Here is an 18,426-nt window from a genome sequence, read left to right on the forward strand (position 1 = left end):
AATAGTTGGCAGCATTTTGTTATGGCTGTGATGGGTGCTGCGGGGGTGGTTGTTGGATTGCTGTGTGTTGGTTGTTTAGGCAGACTGTGTAACTGCGTTAAATTTTCGCGTTATCGGGAAAACAGTAATTAAAATTTGGCATCCCTGATAAATATAATTTGTGTAAAGTATTTCGTTTTGAATGTCGTCTTATATATGAAAAATGTTAAAATATTAAAATATTAAAATGTTAATATTTAATTATTGATTATTATCAGGAAATGGAGATGGAAACGAAAGGCGGTATCAGCGGCCGTCTGGTCGTCGGGAGAAGCGTGAACCGTCTGTTGAGATGTTGGATGCTGGTAGAGCTAATCGGCGGCATGTTGTGTATAGAAGAGATGATAGGAGGCAGTATGATGTAGAATCGCCCAGGTATGAGCCTGGGTATGATGATGAAGACGATGTTGGCAACGTGAGCCTTGAGGTTGAGCTTGATTCCAGGGATTGTCTGCCTAGTGAACAGAGTGGTTTGGAGCTAGACAGTTGGACTGAGCCTCCAACGGACAAGCCTGAAAAGGTGGCAGATACTGGTTCTGGTGAGGGACGGCGCAGGTTTGGTAAGTTTGTGCCAAATCAGGCTGCTGGGTCGGTCAGGACTAAGGGAGCCAGCAAGGCTTATGATGATGCTGGGGAAGGTACTTCCAGAAGGGGAGCCAGCAAGGCTTATAATGATGCTGGGGAAGGTACTTCCAGAAGGGGCGTGGTCAAGCGGCCTGCTGGGGCAGATTCTCTTGGGCCTAAACAAAAGAGGGAGTTACCAGATTTACGTGCTGAGGTTGAGAGAAATAAGGCTGAGCGCAAGAATGATAGACGTGGCTTGGCGCCGCTCAGTGATGAAGATATAGGTAGAATCAGTAATTCTGTTGCTGTGACTCTAAAGCCTATGATTGAGGAAAAAATTCGTGAAGCTGTAAGAGAATCAGTCAAAAGTTTGAACACTGCACAGAAACTTTGGCAGACGGACAGTCATAATCGGATTAAAGATATGTTGGCCTCGCATAAGAGGGATCTAATGGACTGTATAAGGAAGGTCGATACGGAGATGCAGCAAATGGTGGCTACTACTGCACAGCAAAAGGCTTCTTATATGGTACAGAGTGTACAGACAGCAATGACTGATAATTGGGAAAGTAGTTCAACCAAGTTGGGACAGCAGGTGGGCCAACAGGTGGAAAGTGTTTTGGCAGGACAGGGAACTAAGGTTCAAGAGGCTATTTCTGAGATGGCGCAAAAAGAGGCTGAGGTGCAAAGGCACCTGTCTAATATTTTTAGTGAGCTTAGCGAGATCCGGCGCAGAATAAACAATGACTTACCGGCGGCGGCATATTGGCAGTTGCAACAGGCTGGAACTTCTGGCGGTGCTGAGGCTAACAACGGGGTGATGATGGTTTCGGGAGGTGTTCAGGTCACTGGTGGTGTTGATATGGAGGTGGCAATGCCGGCAGATGGGCCAGCGGTTGCTGCAGAGGTGGCTGTTGCGAATGATACCGCCTCAGCGGTAAATGATGCTGTGATGGTTGCTGTAGGAGGGCCCGTAACTGCTGCAGCGAGTAATGCTGTCATGGCGGCAACAGTGGGTGTCTCGGCTGAGGTTGGTGGAGGGGCGCTGAACACTCCTCCTCCAGTGGGTGAAGGAGATGAAGGACTTGAGGCCGGGGTTAATTTCGATGTAGGTTCACCCAGTGAAGACATTGATCCCAGTTTATTGGATCAGCCTGATGGATGGTGAAACCATGCTTAGCTGGATGGTTTCAGAAGGGGGTAAATGTCATATATTTATGTTGTGATGTCATATATTTAAGTTTGCAGACATATGTTAGTTGTTACTCTTAATTACTCTTTAATTGCTCTCAGAAAGAATAAAGAGAAAATATATTTAAGTCAGTTGATATTGAGAGTCCTAACACAGAACATTATCTGGTTTGGGTTCGAGTCTTTATTAAGACCAATACAGCTATCCACAGACATCCTACTACTTTAGATAGTTTGCATAGGCAGATATTCTACCCCTTCAAAGTGCATAGTTAATTAATACATTGTATTAATTAAACAGACAGTCATCCTGTTGCTTGGTGTCCTGATATACAGACAGACATCCTGCTACTTCAGAACTATCCAGCTTTGAATAATCAGTAGTTTTGACTTATTAACATATTTAATCATTTCTAAATATAGTATCAATATATAATCTTATTTACTCAAAAACTGCATTTAATCCAATATAATAAATACTTAAAAATCTGTTTGCATTTTGAATTGAACATTAAGTCTACTCTATCATTAACTTATGTAAGTCTGTCTATATCACACATCCCAACATACAGTAAGCCAACAATAAACATGTATGGTTTTGTAAAGTTTTGTTTTGTTGATTTTAATATATTTATGATGATTATTGATGTATTTAATTAAACGAGTAGGTAATCAGTTCACATTGGGAAAAAAGGTCAAGTTGTTTAAAAAATTCCAGATTTAACCAATATAAATCTAGTTTCTTTTAGTTTCTAACCATAGCAGCTTTTTGCTATTTCAAATTTCTACTTTCAATATCCTTCTTTTTTTTAGTATTTTTTAAAATTTAGACATCCTGACAGATAAACCTACTAATAATATTTATAGAGTAGCTTTAATCTTACAATATCCTAGACTTTAATCTTGTATATTGAACTTGAAAGTAAAATACAAAAAATGTTGCATGATTTATTTGGAAAATATTAAAGTCATTGAGCACAATTGTAAATTAATAATAAGTAGGCATAGGAAGTGTAAATAATAACTTCCAAATAAACTAGGGATTTTAATTTTGTATAAAGAAAACTACTAATTTGCTGCCTTACAATGCTTTTTGAAATTAGGGTTAGAGGTAAAAAAATCATTTTCGATTAAATTATTTGAAGACAAAGGAAAAGTTTGCTGTCTTTTATTAGCTGAAAAAACCAGTGGCTGCACTATAGTATCTAGGGCTCTGTATTCAAAGAGAAATAGCCTAAAGCAATACTTAAAGCTAATAAAGCAATTTCTTTATTAGTTATTAAGTTAAGCTTGAGACAAAAAAACCTTACTACTCATAAATTATGATATCATATTAAAATTACAAGATTTAAAGAGTAGCTATGCTCTATCCTAATATTTAAATGAAGGCAATTATAGTGTGAATGCTAACACTTTATAGGGATACAGGGACATATAATGGAATATTAAAAAGAAATTTTTAAACTCTATCTTAAATAGTTGCTTAGAATTTCACCTCTCCCCTATGACGTATCTTACGCACAGACGGACAACCATGAACACAGTAATAGTGTCTGACTGATTATGACGTAACAAAAAAAATTAGCCAATGAGAGGCCACTATAAATTTTACCATTGGTCAATAACGGCCTCTCATTGGCTAATTTTTTTTGTTACGTAATAATCAGTCAGACACTATTACTGTGTTCGGCATCCATTTTGAATTATAGAATAGCTTTGCCATTGATAAAAATAATATTCTAGATTTGTGTTTTAAAATAATTTGAATCATAAAATATATTTTTCTTCTTATGCGATATCCTTTAAATCTGTGAGTAACACCACCTCGACCATACGAAGAATAAATATCAAGTGTCAAAATATTTGAATTAATATCACTTAGATTGACAACAAGGGAGATTTCTCAGGGAGAAAGTCAAAATTAAATGGTCAAATAAATTACTCTAAATATTGTTTAAAAGGATGTCTGCCTGTTTGTTTGTGATTCTTTACTTCATGACTTTTTTGGTCATTTAAAAGAAAAAATATGAATATTATATTTCGTCAGCTATTTTGGGGGAATGCCATAGATTACGTCATAACAAGTTAAGTATGGTTTGTTCTTCTTCAAAATCAGACGCATGACGTGTTATTATTAACAAAAAGGATAAGAACATAAGCAAGGACAGGTAAAGACCTAATATATTTCTATATTAAAGTCTTTATTAAGGTCTATATAAGGATATTTGAAATATGGATATATCCATACGAAAAAACTATGTATAGCATCGTATTATATCCAGCTTTCTACGAATATAAAAATGCACAATCATAAGGTTAAAACCAATTTTTTTAGCCCGTGCCTTCGGCACCTCGGGGCTAAAGAAACTACAATTGTACATTCTATATCCGCGGAAAGCTGTTTATAATACGATGCGAGAAATAACTAATATCAGGTCACTTTAATTAGATAAAGAAAATATCTACTTATACATGTTTATACATAAAAAAAATTGTTGCATATACCAGTCTTTTTGTGCCTGTTGATTATTACACACTTTTATTTGTAAATGGCATACTTTCTGTCTGCTGTCAAGTATATTGCAAGAGCCACAGTGGACGCAGTCACCAGAAATGATTAGTTACTTTTTTATTTCCTTAATAAAAATTCAAATATTCATAATTCATATGAATGTAAGTGACAAGCTGCATATGCATGTCTTTTCGTTAATTTAGTAGATAATGATTTTTAAGAATGACTCTTAACTGCTAGAAATCCTTTATATGTTTCAAGTAACTTAACAAAGGCTAGTCAAACAATATATATACATATATTATTAGATGGTGGGTCTTTACTTTGAATGGTGATAATTTTCACCTTTCTCTTTGGCCAATGCGTTTTCAATTGATTTTAAAATAATTTTACTCCCAAATAGCTTTTCTGAAAAGGTTTGTTATACAAATGTACATTTAATCACTACAGGCAGACCGACAGACCAAAGAAATAATAATATGAATGATCGTTGGTCTTACAAACAAACAAATAATATGCCGTTTACAATAAATATCAGCTTCAGAACTTACTACATATTATCTGTTAGACGGACAGACAGACGAATTAAAGAGTAGCTTCGCTACTAAAAGAGAGAATCAACATTTGATTTAAAAAACCTATTTACATAAGAACAAATGTTGTCCTTAGTTTAAGGGTTAATTTATAAACATTACATAGGTTGATTTTGTTAAATAGATTTCAGTCATTAGAATTAAGAAAACCCAGCGTTGGTTCACACATAGAACTGCAAATTCTATAAATTTAATAAATAAAAACCTTAGAAACACATCAATAATTAAAATTTTCCACTAGATCTAGAGTCAAATTAATGAAAGACTATACTATTGGTATATAAGTAATAGGTAGGTTATTTTTTAGATTGATACTCTTTGTACATTCTAATAAACTCTAATTCTATCATTAAACCAATTTTTGTGTTCACTGACTTTGTATATTGTAAATCCTTACCATCATTGTTTGTTTCAATCAAAAACAGTAGAATTACAAACAGAGATACTTAGAAATTATGCTGTGAAACTGGCAAAATCATATTTTAGGGAACCAGCTTTGTGTTGAGAGTGTATGGGAGTGAGTGACAGAGGTGAATATTCAAATTAAGAGAAATCTCTCAGGAAAATCAAAATATTCTAAAAAGTAAAACTGCAGATAAAATTCCCTGTCAGTTGGAACACCAGAAATTTACATTATTTGTGAACAAACACAAAATAGTTTAATTCAAGTTAATGAAATATCTTCAATATTCCACCCTTTAAATTGTGTAGTAGACGAGGGTATGGAGTAAAAGGTGTGGATAGTGGGGATATTTATTTTTGTCAGTCAGAAGTTACTTTATTAGCATACATAATAATCTGGTGTAAGATCCAAGAATAAATCAATTGTAGTAAACCTATTTTGTTCAGATTAAAATATAAATAAATCTAGCAACCAGAATCATTTAATTTGCTATAAAAGTGTGTAGTCATATTTCATTTCATGTGCCATATTTTTCTGTTCCTAAGGGTTATTCTTCAAGTCCCAGAATTCTATGAAATACATTGTACATCAAAAAAGTTATTGTCCAATGATATACTACGTTATTAGAATGAGGTAAGTAAACATTAAAGTGCACTACATACTATAGGAAGCATCTCAGTGTGGCTATTATACTAATGATATTTTACCTTCCAGATTTTGTTATTATCATCTCAGTACCAAGTCTGAAGAATTTATCCCAAAGTTCTCTTGTTTCTAACTTACATATCACCTAAATAAATAGTAATTGTCATAAATCAGGGAAAACTATTTCAAACATTAATAGTATCAAAAAGAATCTAGAAATCTAAAATAAAATTTATCTTAATCTTTTTGTAAATCTTGCAGGATGCCTAAATTGGATGCAATTCATTTTAAGATGTAATTACAACTTGTTATTTAATTATCATGGTACTATTACTAATAGTCTTTGGAATCATTGTTTAAAAAATTACAAATAATTTTTACTCCAAAAACAAAAAAATATGGACTTTTGTAAATTATTATTGAGTTTCTGTTATTTCTGATTTTTAAATACAGCAGACTCTAAAAGCAGAAAAAGGTTCATTTTGATATTCTATCTCATATAGACAAATATATTTTATTACCTGAGCTAGCTCTGGACAATTAGAAACACCTGGGCTGATACCCACACAGTGACCCAGACCTCCCAGCAAGAGGGGTAAACCTGGTGGTCTAATCTGGGTCTGAGGGCATCTGGGTAACAGTGGATGGGCTGCAGCTGTCGGACCAAAATGAACATTGCCTAAAAGATATGTAGATTCCTAACTTTGTGGTTAACCTCCAAGTTTCATTCAAGCACAGAAACCACTCAGCTTTTTGGTGAAATTGAAAAGAGGGAGAGGGGAGTTTTTGGTATGTTTGAGTTTTACTTTAGGCCAAGTTAGGTTAGGTTATATTTGGTAGAGGGTAGCTCTTCAGGGTTTTGGAAACACAGATATAGTATCTGTGAATCTGTTAGTTTGGAAAGATCTCCTAACTTCTAAATATTGATTGAGTTTTTTTTTATAAATCTTTGCTTTAGTGGATAAGTCTAAAATTTAATTAGATTGTTACCTATAGGAGGGTGTCTAAGCTGTGGAAGATAGGACGACTTTCTGTGTCCAGCCATTGCCACGTGACTTAGGTAACTGGAGAAGGGATAGGACACTGTCAAACTTTCAGATGACAAATCCTATAAATATACATGAAAGTTTAATAGTTGGATTTGATTAGATTGGTAAAATAAATGGTAAAAATATCAACAAACATTCAAGATCAGATATCAAAATGTATTATTTTTCATATAAATATTTAAAACAATGTAATGTACCTTTAACGAATTTTCTCTAAGATCACTTTTCTCTTCTGTTATATCATGTGTAACTGAATTATCATCGTTTTCATGTTCATCAACTGCAATGTTATTGTTATCTGTTTCAGAAATATTTTCATTGTCTTTCTTATTGTTATTATCAAGAGATGGATTCTCGTTGCTGTTATGATCAACATTGTTTATACTATCATTTGATTCATCAACAATGTCAGCCATTTCTTCAGTATTATTTGAAGTTGTTTCATCTAAAACATAATAAACAAGGTTATTTTTACAAAGAAGCAGGGTAAGAAAGCTAACAATATTTTATACTAGAGGCGGCGTTCTAAAATTATCTCGCTATTGGCTAGATTGAATCTTAATCTTTTCTTCCATTGGCCTATCTCTGAATATTAATTTTTTCTTCCATTGTCCAACCACTGAATATCAACCCAACTACAAAAAAGTTACTACACTTAAAGATTTTTTAAAAAAAATACTACGACTTTAGTTTAGTTTTTTCATCATTTTTTAGAGATTATATGTCCCTCTCTCTCACTTCCCTTTCCTTCCATCTTTTTTAAATTTCATGATTTTTATTTAAAACTGTATTTATAATTTTGTCTCTCCTTCTTTAAAATATTTTAGGATCCTAGAATTTTTTTGTTTCAAATTATCGTCCTCAAAGGGTTAAAATATTTAGTTAAATGTTAAATTTTAGTTTATTATTTGAACACATTACAGACGCAGCGCTAGTATCAAATTATTTTAAAACTAAGTTTTCTTTGATTTACTATTTTATAAATTTAAATTTTCTATTTTATGAATATAAATTTAATACTTTAGTATAATTCAAATAGCAACATGAAATTAAAAAAAAGAATTTATTCTTTATAGAGTAAAATAATGGGTCTTATAGTTCTGGTCAATGAGAGTATATTATGGATTTTTGGAGCACTATGAGTATTAAACACTCTACTATTGGAAGACTCGAGCTCATATATAGACGTTTATTTCCTATATAGATCTGTCATGGATCTTGATGCAATAAAGCAAGCCGTTTTATAAAAAATCTGTCGAAAATAATTCATAAGGTAAAAAACAGATAAAGTAATCGCTTATATAGGTATAGAATGAAATGTAATGAAAAGATAAAATGAATCTTCACTGTTTAAAGTCGATATTGTGTAGATATACCTGAGTCTTAACTCCCTAGATCCTTTAGATTATATTCTGATTTTAAACTGTATTATATTGTATAAAAGCTGCACTACTAAATTTAAGATAAAAACTTCAAATACCTTTTACAACAGCACAATGTCTTTTGTCTGATGAATCCCTAATAAAATCAGGCGAATGTTCTCTTTTTCTTCTAAATAAAATATTATCTTGTAATATGCAAAATATCAAACCTTCAAGGAATAATTATTTCATTTTTCGGATCATATGAAGAAAATGAAGTCATTCCTAAAAAGGACAGAAATTCCCTTCCTTGGGTATAGGAAGGCTATTTAGTTTCCTTTTTCTTACAAATTCTCAGTAAGGAAGGTGATTTCTGTCCACTATCTTACAAATTCTCACTAAAGGAAGGTGACCTCTGTCCACCATCTTACAAATTCTTCCTAATTCTTAGAAATTCTTCCTTTTCCTCACTATTACAACTATGCTTAATAAATCTATCCTATTTACCCAAATTCTTACTTATTTTCAGAAATTCTACCTTAATTACACAAATTCTCCCTTATTCTAAGAAGACCTACCTTATTCTAGCAAATTCTTCCTTATTCTAAGAAAATCTACCTTTTTCCCTCAAATTCTTCCTTATTCTAAGAAATACTTCCTAATTCTATGAAAATCTACCTTATTATAAGACATTCTTCCTTATTCTAAGAAAATCTAACTTATTCTAAGACATTCTTCCTTATTCTAAGAAAATCTACCTTATTCTAAGACATTCTTCCTTATTCTAAGAAATTCTTCCTTATTCTAAGAAATTCTTCCTTATTCTAATAAGATCTACCTTATTCTAAGAAATACTTCCTAATTCTTTGAAAATCTACCTTATTATGAGACATTCTTCCTTATTCTGAGAAAATCTACCTTATTCTAATAAGATCTACCTTATTATAAGACATTCTTCCTTATTCTAAGAAAATCTAACTTATTCTAAGACATTCTTCCTTATTCTAAGAAAATCTACCTTATTCTAAGACATTCTTTCTTATTCTAAGAAATTCTTCCTTATTCTAAGAAATTCTTCCTTATTCTAATAAGATCTACCTTATTCTTAGAAATACTTCCTAATTCTATGAAAATCTACCTTATTATGAGACATTCTTCCTTATTCTGAGAAAATCTACCTTATTCTAATAAGATTTACCTTATTATAAGACATTCTTCCTTATTCTAAGAAAATCTACCTTATTCTAAGACATTCTTCCTTATTCTAAGAAAATCTAGCTTATTCTAAGTAATTCTTCCTTTTTCTTACTAATTCTCTCTTGTTTTCAGATAACCTAGCTTATTCTATGAAGTTCTTCCTTAATTCCCCTAATTCTTCCTTTTTCTCAGATAATTTTTCTAATTTATATTGGGATATCATAACTGAAATAGAGGTATAGAGAATATATAAATTCTGCCTTTTCACCTTCCTTATTCTCTCAAAATCTTGGTTTTTCTCACATATATTTCCTTATGTTTATTGGGATATCAGAACAAGATGTGTAGGATAAGTTTGGGTTGTATCTTTTGACCTGAAATATTTGTTTGTACTTTTAGGTGGAATGTTCATAAAGTACATTTTAATAGAAGGAACCGCAGTCTGTAAAACAAGTATGAAATTATCTTAAGAAATAGTACATTCAGTATTTTTTTGGTTGTATCTTTTGACATTTAGTGTTTATGTTTTTATTCATAAAATTATTGATAATATTAACATAATTTTACTGAGAAATAAACCTTATAATAACAGGATGGCAGAAAATAAGAACAGGAGTCTTTATAATCCTTCACTAGCCAACACATACAAATACTAGACCAAGACCAAAATGTAATAATTTCAAAAAAAAATTAAATATTTTGTATATTTTACTGATATTTTTTCAATAACTATATGTAATTATCAATCCTTTTATAAAAGTAACAGGATGTTTGTCTGGGCTCCCAAGAGAAATTGCTTAAAGAAAAAGTTCCTCCCCTACCCATCAGAAGAAAATTAATTTCCTTGTCAAAAATAAAATCTCAGGCTTAGAGTCAGACATTTTTATTTGATTAATTACTCTAAGTGTCCATGGAAGCCTCTAGTGGCGTAGCTGCTAGTCTCAACCAATGTAATGTTTTTTTTTCACATTCCTATTTATGTGGTACAAACTCTATAGAAGGTTGGCAACTTATTTTTTTCGCCGGAAGTGATTGAACTAAAACAGCTGATAATTATGAAATCAATTCAAGGGCGTACATTGAAGTTTTACTATTTAACCAAAATGGGGGTAAAAGTTTAATACATAGGTAATAGAAAAAAATAAATCGAAAGTAGTAATTAATTAATTAAACTTGGAAATTAAAATCATTTTACCGGCCATTATCTTATCCCTTAGATCTTGAACTCTGGTTTTCACATATTATCCACCCCATAAACTGCATACGGAAGCAAAGGTTTTCTATAATTAGGGTCGTTCCGTCCATGTGTTAGCTTTTTTCGTTTATTTTGACATTCAAAACATGCGGATTTTTTTACAACTATTTGTATGAAACTAGCGGCTGCGGTCCTAGCCTTTGGGGGCTTTGTATTTCAATGGGTAGAAAAGAGCAGAATAGACTAAAACCATCCCTAGACTTAAATTAAAATAAAAAAGTTGCCTAAAACCATCCTGTACCTATGTAAAGGTTCTCTAATCGGTTCAGCGGTTAGCGATATATTCTTCTTTACTTTATATACTTGGAATAGCGGCTGCGCCCCTGGCATCTAGTAGACTCTTTCTGTTGAGGGGTAAGGAGGTGGAAGAAAAATAGCCTAAAACCATCCCAAGGCTTAAATATAAAATAGCCTAAAACCATCCCGGGACCTATGGGAAGGTTCTCTACAATGGAGAACCTAATCGGTTCAGCGGTTAGCAAGATCCTTTGTTACAGACCAAAAAAAGCTTACTACTTTATATAATACTAGCGGCTACGCCCCTAGAAGCCTCTAGGGGCACTGCACTGGTAGGAGAAGGAAAAGTCGACCTCATCCTATTTTAAATTTGAGTTTCCAAAGAGTTATAAAAATATTTTTTGGGGGGGAGAGGGGGGTTAGGACACCCTCTCGAAAAATAGTTTAAAACCTTCCCAGGACCTATAAGAAGCTTCACTGTAAAGGAGAACAATATCGGTTCAGCGGTTAGCGAGATCCTTTGGGACAGACAACAAATGCTTACTACTTTATATAATAGGACTAGCGGCTACGCCCCTACAGGCCTCTAGGGACACGTAATTTTTTTTCTCTTATCAATCTATTTTAAAATCAGCTATTTACCAAAAATATTTTTTCGCTGATAGATTGTGTTAGTTATGTTTTTTTCCCGGGACATATGAGAAGCTACCCTGTTAAGGAGAACCCGATCGGTTCAGCAGTTAGCAAGATCCTTTGGAACAAACTTACAAACACAGAGACATCCTGTTACTTTATTATAAGGATTTATTTATATATGTAACATGGGTTATTTTTTTACATTTTATTAATGGAAGACAATTGTTTCACTATTAAACAGATCATCGGTTCCAATTAAAATGTATTGTATAAAAAGAGTTACATCTTCATAAAATAGGATAATTATCCTATTCATCATACTTTGGGAATAATGATTCCTAGGACAACAAGGTACAATATCATATGCAAGGCATCTCTCTTATCAAATCCTAATAAAAAAGTACATATATATAAACTGTATCCTGTATTTAACAGTTTAAACATTTTTACAGTAACACATTTATAGTCGGATTATTTAGTTCTGACACTCTAAAGTTTTAATGTTCTTCTTTCCCGCCGTTTTAGAGCTTCGGTTTTATGGATGTTGTCATCCTTTTTAAAACTAAATTAAGGGTTGTGGGTTGACCTCCCCTCACCTTAGGTGCCCTTAAAGGCCTTGAGGAGCGCATCTACTAGTCAATATTCAAAATTAACATTGTGTGTTTGTGTATATCTGTCAATACCTGTGATTATATATGTATATCGAAAGATCTCGCTAACTGCTAGACCAATTTCTGGTTCTCCTTTGCATAAATTGGGGAAGGTACCCCCACTCTCCCAAGAGAAATTACTTAGAGAAAGAGGGTACAATGGGCTGTTCAATAATAGTCCCCAAAGTTTTATTATAATGATTCTTATTCGTTGGCTTATTAACTTTGTGGAATATAGTGAATTTTGATTTTTTGTGTTCAAACGTTTCAACCACAAATTTTTAAGGAGTAATTTTGTGTATCATCATTGGGTTGTACATCAATTTAACGGCCATTGTATTATCCCTTTACATCCCTGGAAAAATCAGAGAAGAAACAACTTTAAAATCAAATTAACCAGCATAAAAACTAAAGGCTTAAAAATAGTTCCTACTATGTCAACTGCGCGACATTAATAATTAAAGTATGTAGAATGCCTTGGCCCCAAACAGTCACAACTCATTACCAATCCCATTTAGGACTTCTCCGACAAAGGTTTTGCAATCAAAATGGTGGTTGTCTGATGGGTGTTAGTGTTACTTAACCTAATACCTCGGGTGTTTGGGCAGTTATTTTGGTTTGTTGGACCTGGCGTTTGAATTAATTGATAATACCCAGGGATCTAAAGGGTTAAGATAATGGCTAATAAAATTATGTAAATCTCAATGTTAAAAAACAAAATTACCCCTTCTGTAGATTACAATTCGGGGTTAAAATATTTGGACACTCAACTTAATACACCAACCAATTAAAATTTATTAAAAGTCCACAAAGTTGTTAAGCCAACTAATAAGAAAATGTTATTGTAAATATTTTTGGACTTGTGTAATTAACAGCCCAATGTCCCCTTTCTCTCTCGCTCTCTGCAAACACCAATATTCTCTGTTTATGTAATACTTTTTAAACCACGGTAGCGCGTACATCCCCAATGATGCACAAAATTATCCCTCCTATAGATTAAAATTATTGGTTGAAACGTCTGAACACTTAATTAACCAACCAATAAAAATTCACTCAAGTGCGTAAAGTTGTATAAACTTACAAATAATAAAACATTATAATAAAACTTTGGGGACTAGTGTAATAAACAGACCATTGTCCCCTCTCTCCCTGAAATAATAAAAGTATAAACAAAATTAAACATGGATGACAGCATCCATAAAAGCGAAGCTCTAAAACGGTAGGACTTACGGACACTAACACATGTATAGTGTCAGAACTGAATAATCAGAATATAAAACAAGGATGACAACATCCATAAAAGCGAAGCACTGAAACGGTAGGACAAACGGACATTAACACTTGTATAGTGTCTGAACTAAATAATCAGAATATAAAAGTATAAGAGTCGAATTTTCATAGAATTAGGAAGTATTTCTTAGAATAAGGTAGATCTTATTAGAATAACTAAGAATTTCTTAGAATAAGGAAGAATGTCTTAGAATAAGGTAGATTTTCTTAGAATAAGGAAGTATGTCTTAGAATAAGGTAAATTTTCTTAGAATAAGGAAGAATGGCTTATAATAAGGTAGAATTTTATAGAATTAGGAAAAATTTCTTAGAATAAGGAAGAATGTCTTAGAATAACTAAGAATTTCTTAGAATAAGGAAGAATGTCTTAGAATAAGGTAGATTTTCTTAGAATAAGGAAGAATGTCTTATAATAAGGTAGATTTTCATAGAATTAGGAAGAATTTCTTAGAATAAGGAAGAATGTCTTAGAATAAGGTAGATTTTCTTAGAATAAGGAAGAATGTCTTATAATAAGGTAGATTTTCATAGAATTAGGAAGAATTTCTTAGAATAAGGAAGAATGTCTTAGAATAAGGTAGATTTTCTTAGAATAAGGAAGAATGTCTTAGAATAAGGTAGATTTTCTTAGAATAAGGAAGAATTTCTTAGAATAAGGTAGGTTATCTGAGAATAAGGGAGAATTTGTAAGGACAAGGATGAATTTCTTAGAATAAGGTAGATTATCTGAGAATAAGGAAGAACTTGGAGGTATTGGATTAATTTTCTTAGAATTAGGAAGAATAAGTGAGATTTAGGAAGGTGATTTTTATCCTCTTTTTCAGATATGTGAGAAAAAGAAGAGTGATTTTTGTCCATACTTGAGATATCTGAGAAAAAGGAAGATGATTTCTGTCCTTTTTGGAAGGGAATTTCTGTCCTTTTTAGGAATGACTTCATTTCCTTCATATGATCCCATTTTTCTTCCGTATAATGTGAATTTAGTGATTTAATGTTGTTTGTTTATACCTCAAAAATGAACAAGTGACATCCAAAGGTTCTAAGTCATCAGTTGACCGCTGTTGGGTTTCAGAATATCTGGAAACAGCCAGAAGCTGCTGAGAAGCAGCTTGTAGCTGTTGAATAGCAGCTAATGGGTATGGGAGCTGCTGTGAGTATAAAGTAGCCTCTAGAACTTTTAACAATGGATATCTCAGAGATAACTGAAATTAGACTTTAATTATTTGATTTGATTAAAAATCCTAGATTTTGTCTTTTTATGGCTATAAAGAACAAGGATGATAATATTACTAGATAAGAACTAAACAAGCTTTTTATAAATCCAAATGGTGCGCGATTTTAAAAACCAATATTTACTATATTACATTCAACATAATTATAATTAATCAAATTTTTTTTTGAAGTCAATAAAGAATCCAGGAGAAATTATTTAAATTATTTGCCCTTATATAACATTATCACCTGAGAGTTTAAAAGTCGTCGTCTTTCACTCTCTCCAAATTCCTGAATGTCCTGTCCTCCATCTTCTAACAAATCCATTTTGAATTTGGCGGATTTTTTGAAGTATAACTTTAACAAAATTTCGTTTAACTCCGTGGTTTATGACTGTTTGTGACAGACTGTTTGCTTAAAAATTTTGCATACATTTTACTATACTATACATTTCTTAACTCCCCTCCGATATTTGCCAGAAATTAGGGATTTGTAAATAGATCATTTAATATATTTTACATGATCTTATAAGCAAAATATAAAAGTACATTATCCATGAAATAATCATCCCTTACACCTTAAACCCGAAACAGCGTATAGTGTTCAATAAAAATGACGTCATACAATACAAATAACTAAAGATAGCTTAGTATACATTGTAATTGACCAATCGTAAATTGTATGCTGGCCTGTCATTGGTAATTTGTATTGTATGACGTCATATTTTATTGGACACTATACGATGTTTCCTTAAACCCTTTTTAAGGATTATTTCTTGAAGCTTTTTGGGCTCTACTGAGCCTTACTTAACCAAACCTAACCTGAAGAAAGCATCACACAATGATTTTTATCCTCATTTGCTTATTTCTATATCCTTGGCTATTAGCCACCCTTAGAGAGTGAATCCTATCAAATTTTGCCATCGTCGCACGATAAATAAGAAACGTGCGCATGGTTTGACACTAAGAACGATTCATTTGCTCACTACTACTGGACTTCAGGGGCTATTATAACAGCTTAATGTACTCAAGCCTAATTAGGCCGTATTGGTTAGTAAGTAGTTTGTAGACTAGTATTGCTCTCTAATGTCCTTATACGTTGTTGCGTTACTCATCAACACGTAAGCAATGTAACATATTTATTTGCACAATTAGGAAAAAACTATAATTCTTTAAACTGAAACAAATAGGTATAATAATTATTCTCCTCATCTCTTTTTCTTAATTTATTGATTTATTTTTTCAAAATTCTCTTAGAACAATTACACAAAAAAACATCAAATAAGTTTTTTTATGGTACGCTATCTCATAATTTTTTTTCTTATTGTATAACATTGTGCTGTTAAGGTTAACAATAAAGAAAATTATTAGTAGGAATCTGCCTTTAATGGCTAAATGTTTTCATTTTTCTTAGCGAAGCTTTACAAAAATCCATGGATGGTTTTAGGCTACATTTATAAATCTAAATGAAAGTCGTGGTATGGTTCTGGCTTTATTTGCCCCCTCCCTCTCCCCTAAATGATAGGAGAAAAGAATTATAAATTTGATCATTTAGTTTATAAGAAAAATGTTTGGCCCCTGTATGTAAAACAAAATGCTTGACATTTAGTTGACGTATTTTCAAATCATTTTCAAGCTATTCAATATAAATTTTTTGTAATCATGAAAAACAGACACTTTTCGTGTTAATTGAGGCTTTATTTGCAAAGAATGTGAAATGATTTATTTTTCCTGATTGTTAATGTTAGAAATAAACAAGAAAGCATAATTTCATTAAATAAAAATATTGTAAACTATATAATAAACTTTTTAAAAAATTGGAGTAAATTTTCTTTCCATTTACACCATCATTTAATTTATGTTAATTCAGACAATTTTGTAGGTATTGTGCCATTAAAGTATCGTTATGTCAATTCATATATTATTACTTGGATCTTACACCAGATCTTACTAACTTTACCCCATCCCTTCCCCTTCTACTGGATGACCGAATAAATGAGAGCCATGTTAGCAATCTAAGTTAACGACAATTTTTTCCCTCTCATAACATTCACATATTCTATAACCATGGTCATGTTGATAAATTTCAAATGTGAGAAAATCTAAGCTTTGAATATCTAAATTTGCGCGTCTTAAATATTATGATTGTTATTCATGCAAAATTAAATTTTTAAATGAATTGCATTCAACATAAAGACAAAAGTTTTTAATTGCCGAAAATAAATGTTTTATTGTCCAAAAATCATAGCAGTAAATTGATTGAAACTAGTGTTATGTATCTTATGATCGAATTGTTTCTGGACCACGTATTTTCTATGCTTATTTTAGGTTAGGTTAAGTTAAATAAAAGTTAGAAGAATAACCTTTATTGTTAGAAGGGTGTCGCTGGGATATTAACCATTTATTTAGGGACCCCTAGGACTTCTTTACTTCTTTATATAACAGGATTATCAATCATGAGACTAAACCTCAAACAATGCAAAAAAGGTTGTCCATGTTTTGTTTCTTGTTGTAATCTCCCTTGTACGTGTGGAGAGGTCATATTGTAGAGCGTCCATGCACTTATGTGCAAAAACCTGGTTTCGGGTTAGAGCATTAGCACCATCATCCCTAATTAAATTACTCAATATACATAGCATAAGCAGTTACCATTCTGAAGTCTCAAGCATAAAATATTGTAGTCTAGTCTCGAACCCGACAACTCCCCAATTGCAAACATGTACATGTTATTTTTTATGCTAATTGAGATTGAATATGCAAGAAAAAATTGTACTTGGAATTTGAAAAATAACGTCTCATTGCTCTTTTTGATTGATATTGCATGATAATTTTGTAATTGTTTTTCCATTTTATTTGTCAATACTTGTTATAAAAACGTATAATCTTATCCCACAATTTAAAAAAGAAAAACATCCGAGGGGTCTTTTTGCCTTGAATATAAGTCAGAGTGGTTCATTTTGTACCTACAAAATAGAATTTTACTTACAAATAACTAAAGAAAATTATTAAATGTTAAGTTTGAAAAAGCCCCTATTTCTCCTCATTAAACAGTTTTCAAATGGTTTAAAAATTTTCAATTTTGTCAGGTTTTTTATTACAGTCCTTCTAAACACCTTTTGATAGCTTAAAAGTCAAATGATTTCTCTAATTAGCCTACCTTTGTAAGAAACCTTAGGTAATGCATGGAGGTTTTTTAAGGCTGATTTTGATCACAATTAGATGTCATAGAGAAGTTGTTTTTGTGTACAAATTTCGTCCGTGCCATCAAGACAACATTGTCAGGAATTAGAAGGAGTAGGTGCATGCAATTTGATTTATTTCTTTCGTTGTAACCTACTTTGAGTAACAAAAGTATGGATTTAGATTTGTAGTTATAAAATTGGCTAATTTTAAAGATAGTCCGTGTACACTTCATACTAAAGACGTTATTTTGTTCTGATATGACTAGCAATGTTGAGGCAATAAAAGAAATACAACAGTATTGCATTGTCCCATGAAAAGGCATACTCATTTTCATGCACCTCAAAGACTTCTGGAGAATAGTTGCACAATAAAAGGATTGGTTGTCTGTGTAATATCTTGAGTGAATGTGG

The 18,426-nt window shown here is 32.1% G+C and overlaps 1 protein-coding gene across 1 annotated transcript in view; it reads right to left on the reverse strand.

Moving 5' to 3' along the window:
* Window positions 1–15,217, reverse strand: part of LOC145327913 (uncharacterized) — a 33,538-nt gene extending 18,321 nt beyond the window's left edge. The window contains exons 1-7 of the mRNA XM_080171447.1: window positions 15,084–15,217; window positions 14,631–14,824; window positions 8,477–8,547; window positions 7,194–7,441; window positions 6,938–7,055; window positions 6,469–6,626; window positions 6,010–6,092 (exon numbers count right to left, since the gene is read on the reverse strand). Coding sequence (XP_080027573.1) covers window positions 6,010–6,092; window positions 6,469–6,626; window positions 6,938–7,055; window positions 7,194–7,441; window positions 8,477–8,547; window positions 14,631–14,824; window positions 15,084–15,161 — 950 coding nt within the window. The 5' untranslated portion in view covers window positions 15,162–15,217. The remainder of the gene's footprint in view (window positions 1–6,009; window positions 6,093–6,468; window positions 6,627–6,937; window positions 7,056–7,193; window positions 7,442–8,476; window positions 8,548–14,630; window positions 14,825–15,083) is intronic.
* Window positions 15,218–18,426: the final 3,209 nt, after the last annotated feature.

The sequence above is a fragment of the Acartia tonsa genome, chromosome 1 (assembly GCF_053477335.1).
Source record: "Acartia tonsa isolate MP-2025a chromosome 1, ASM5347733v1, whole genome shotgun sequence".
In the NCBI taxonomy this organism is placed as follows: Eukaryota; Metazoa; Arthropoda; class Copepoda; order Calanoida; family Acartiidae; genus Acartia; species Acartia tonsa.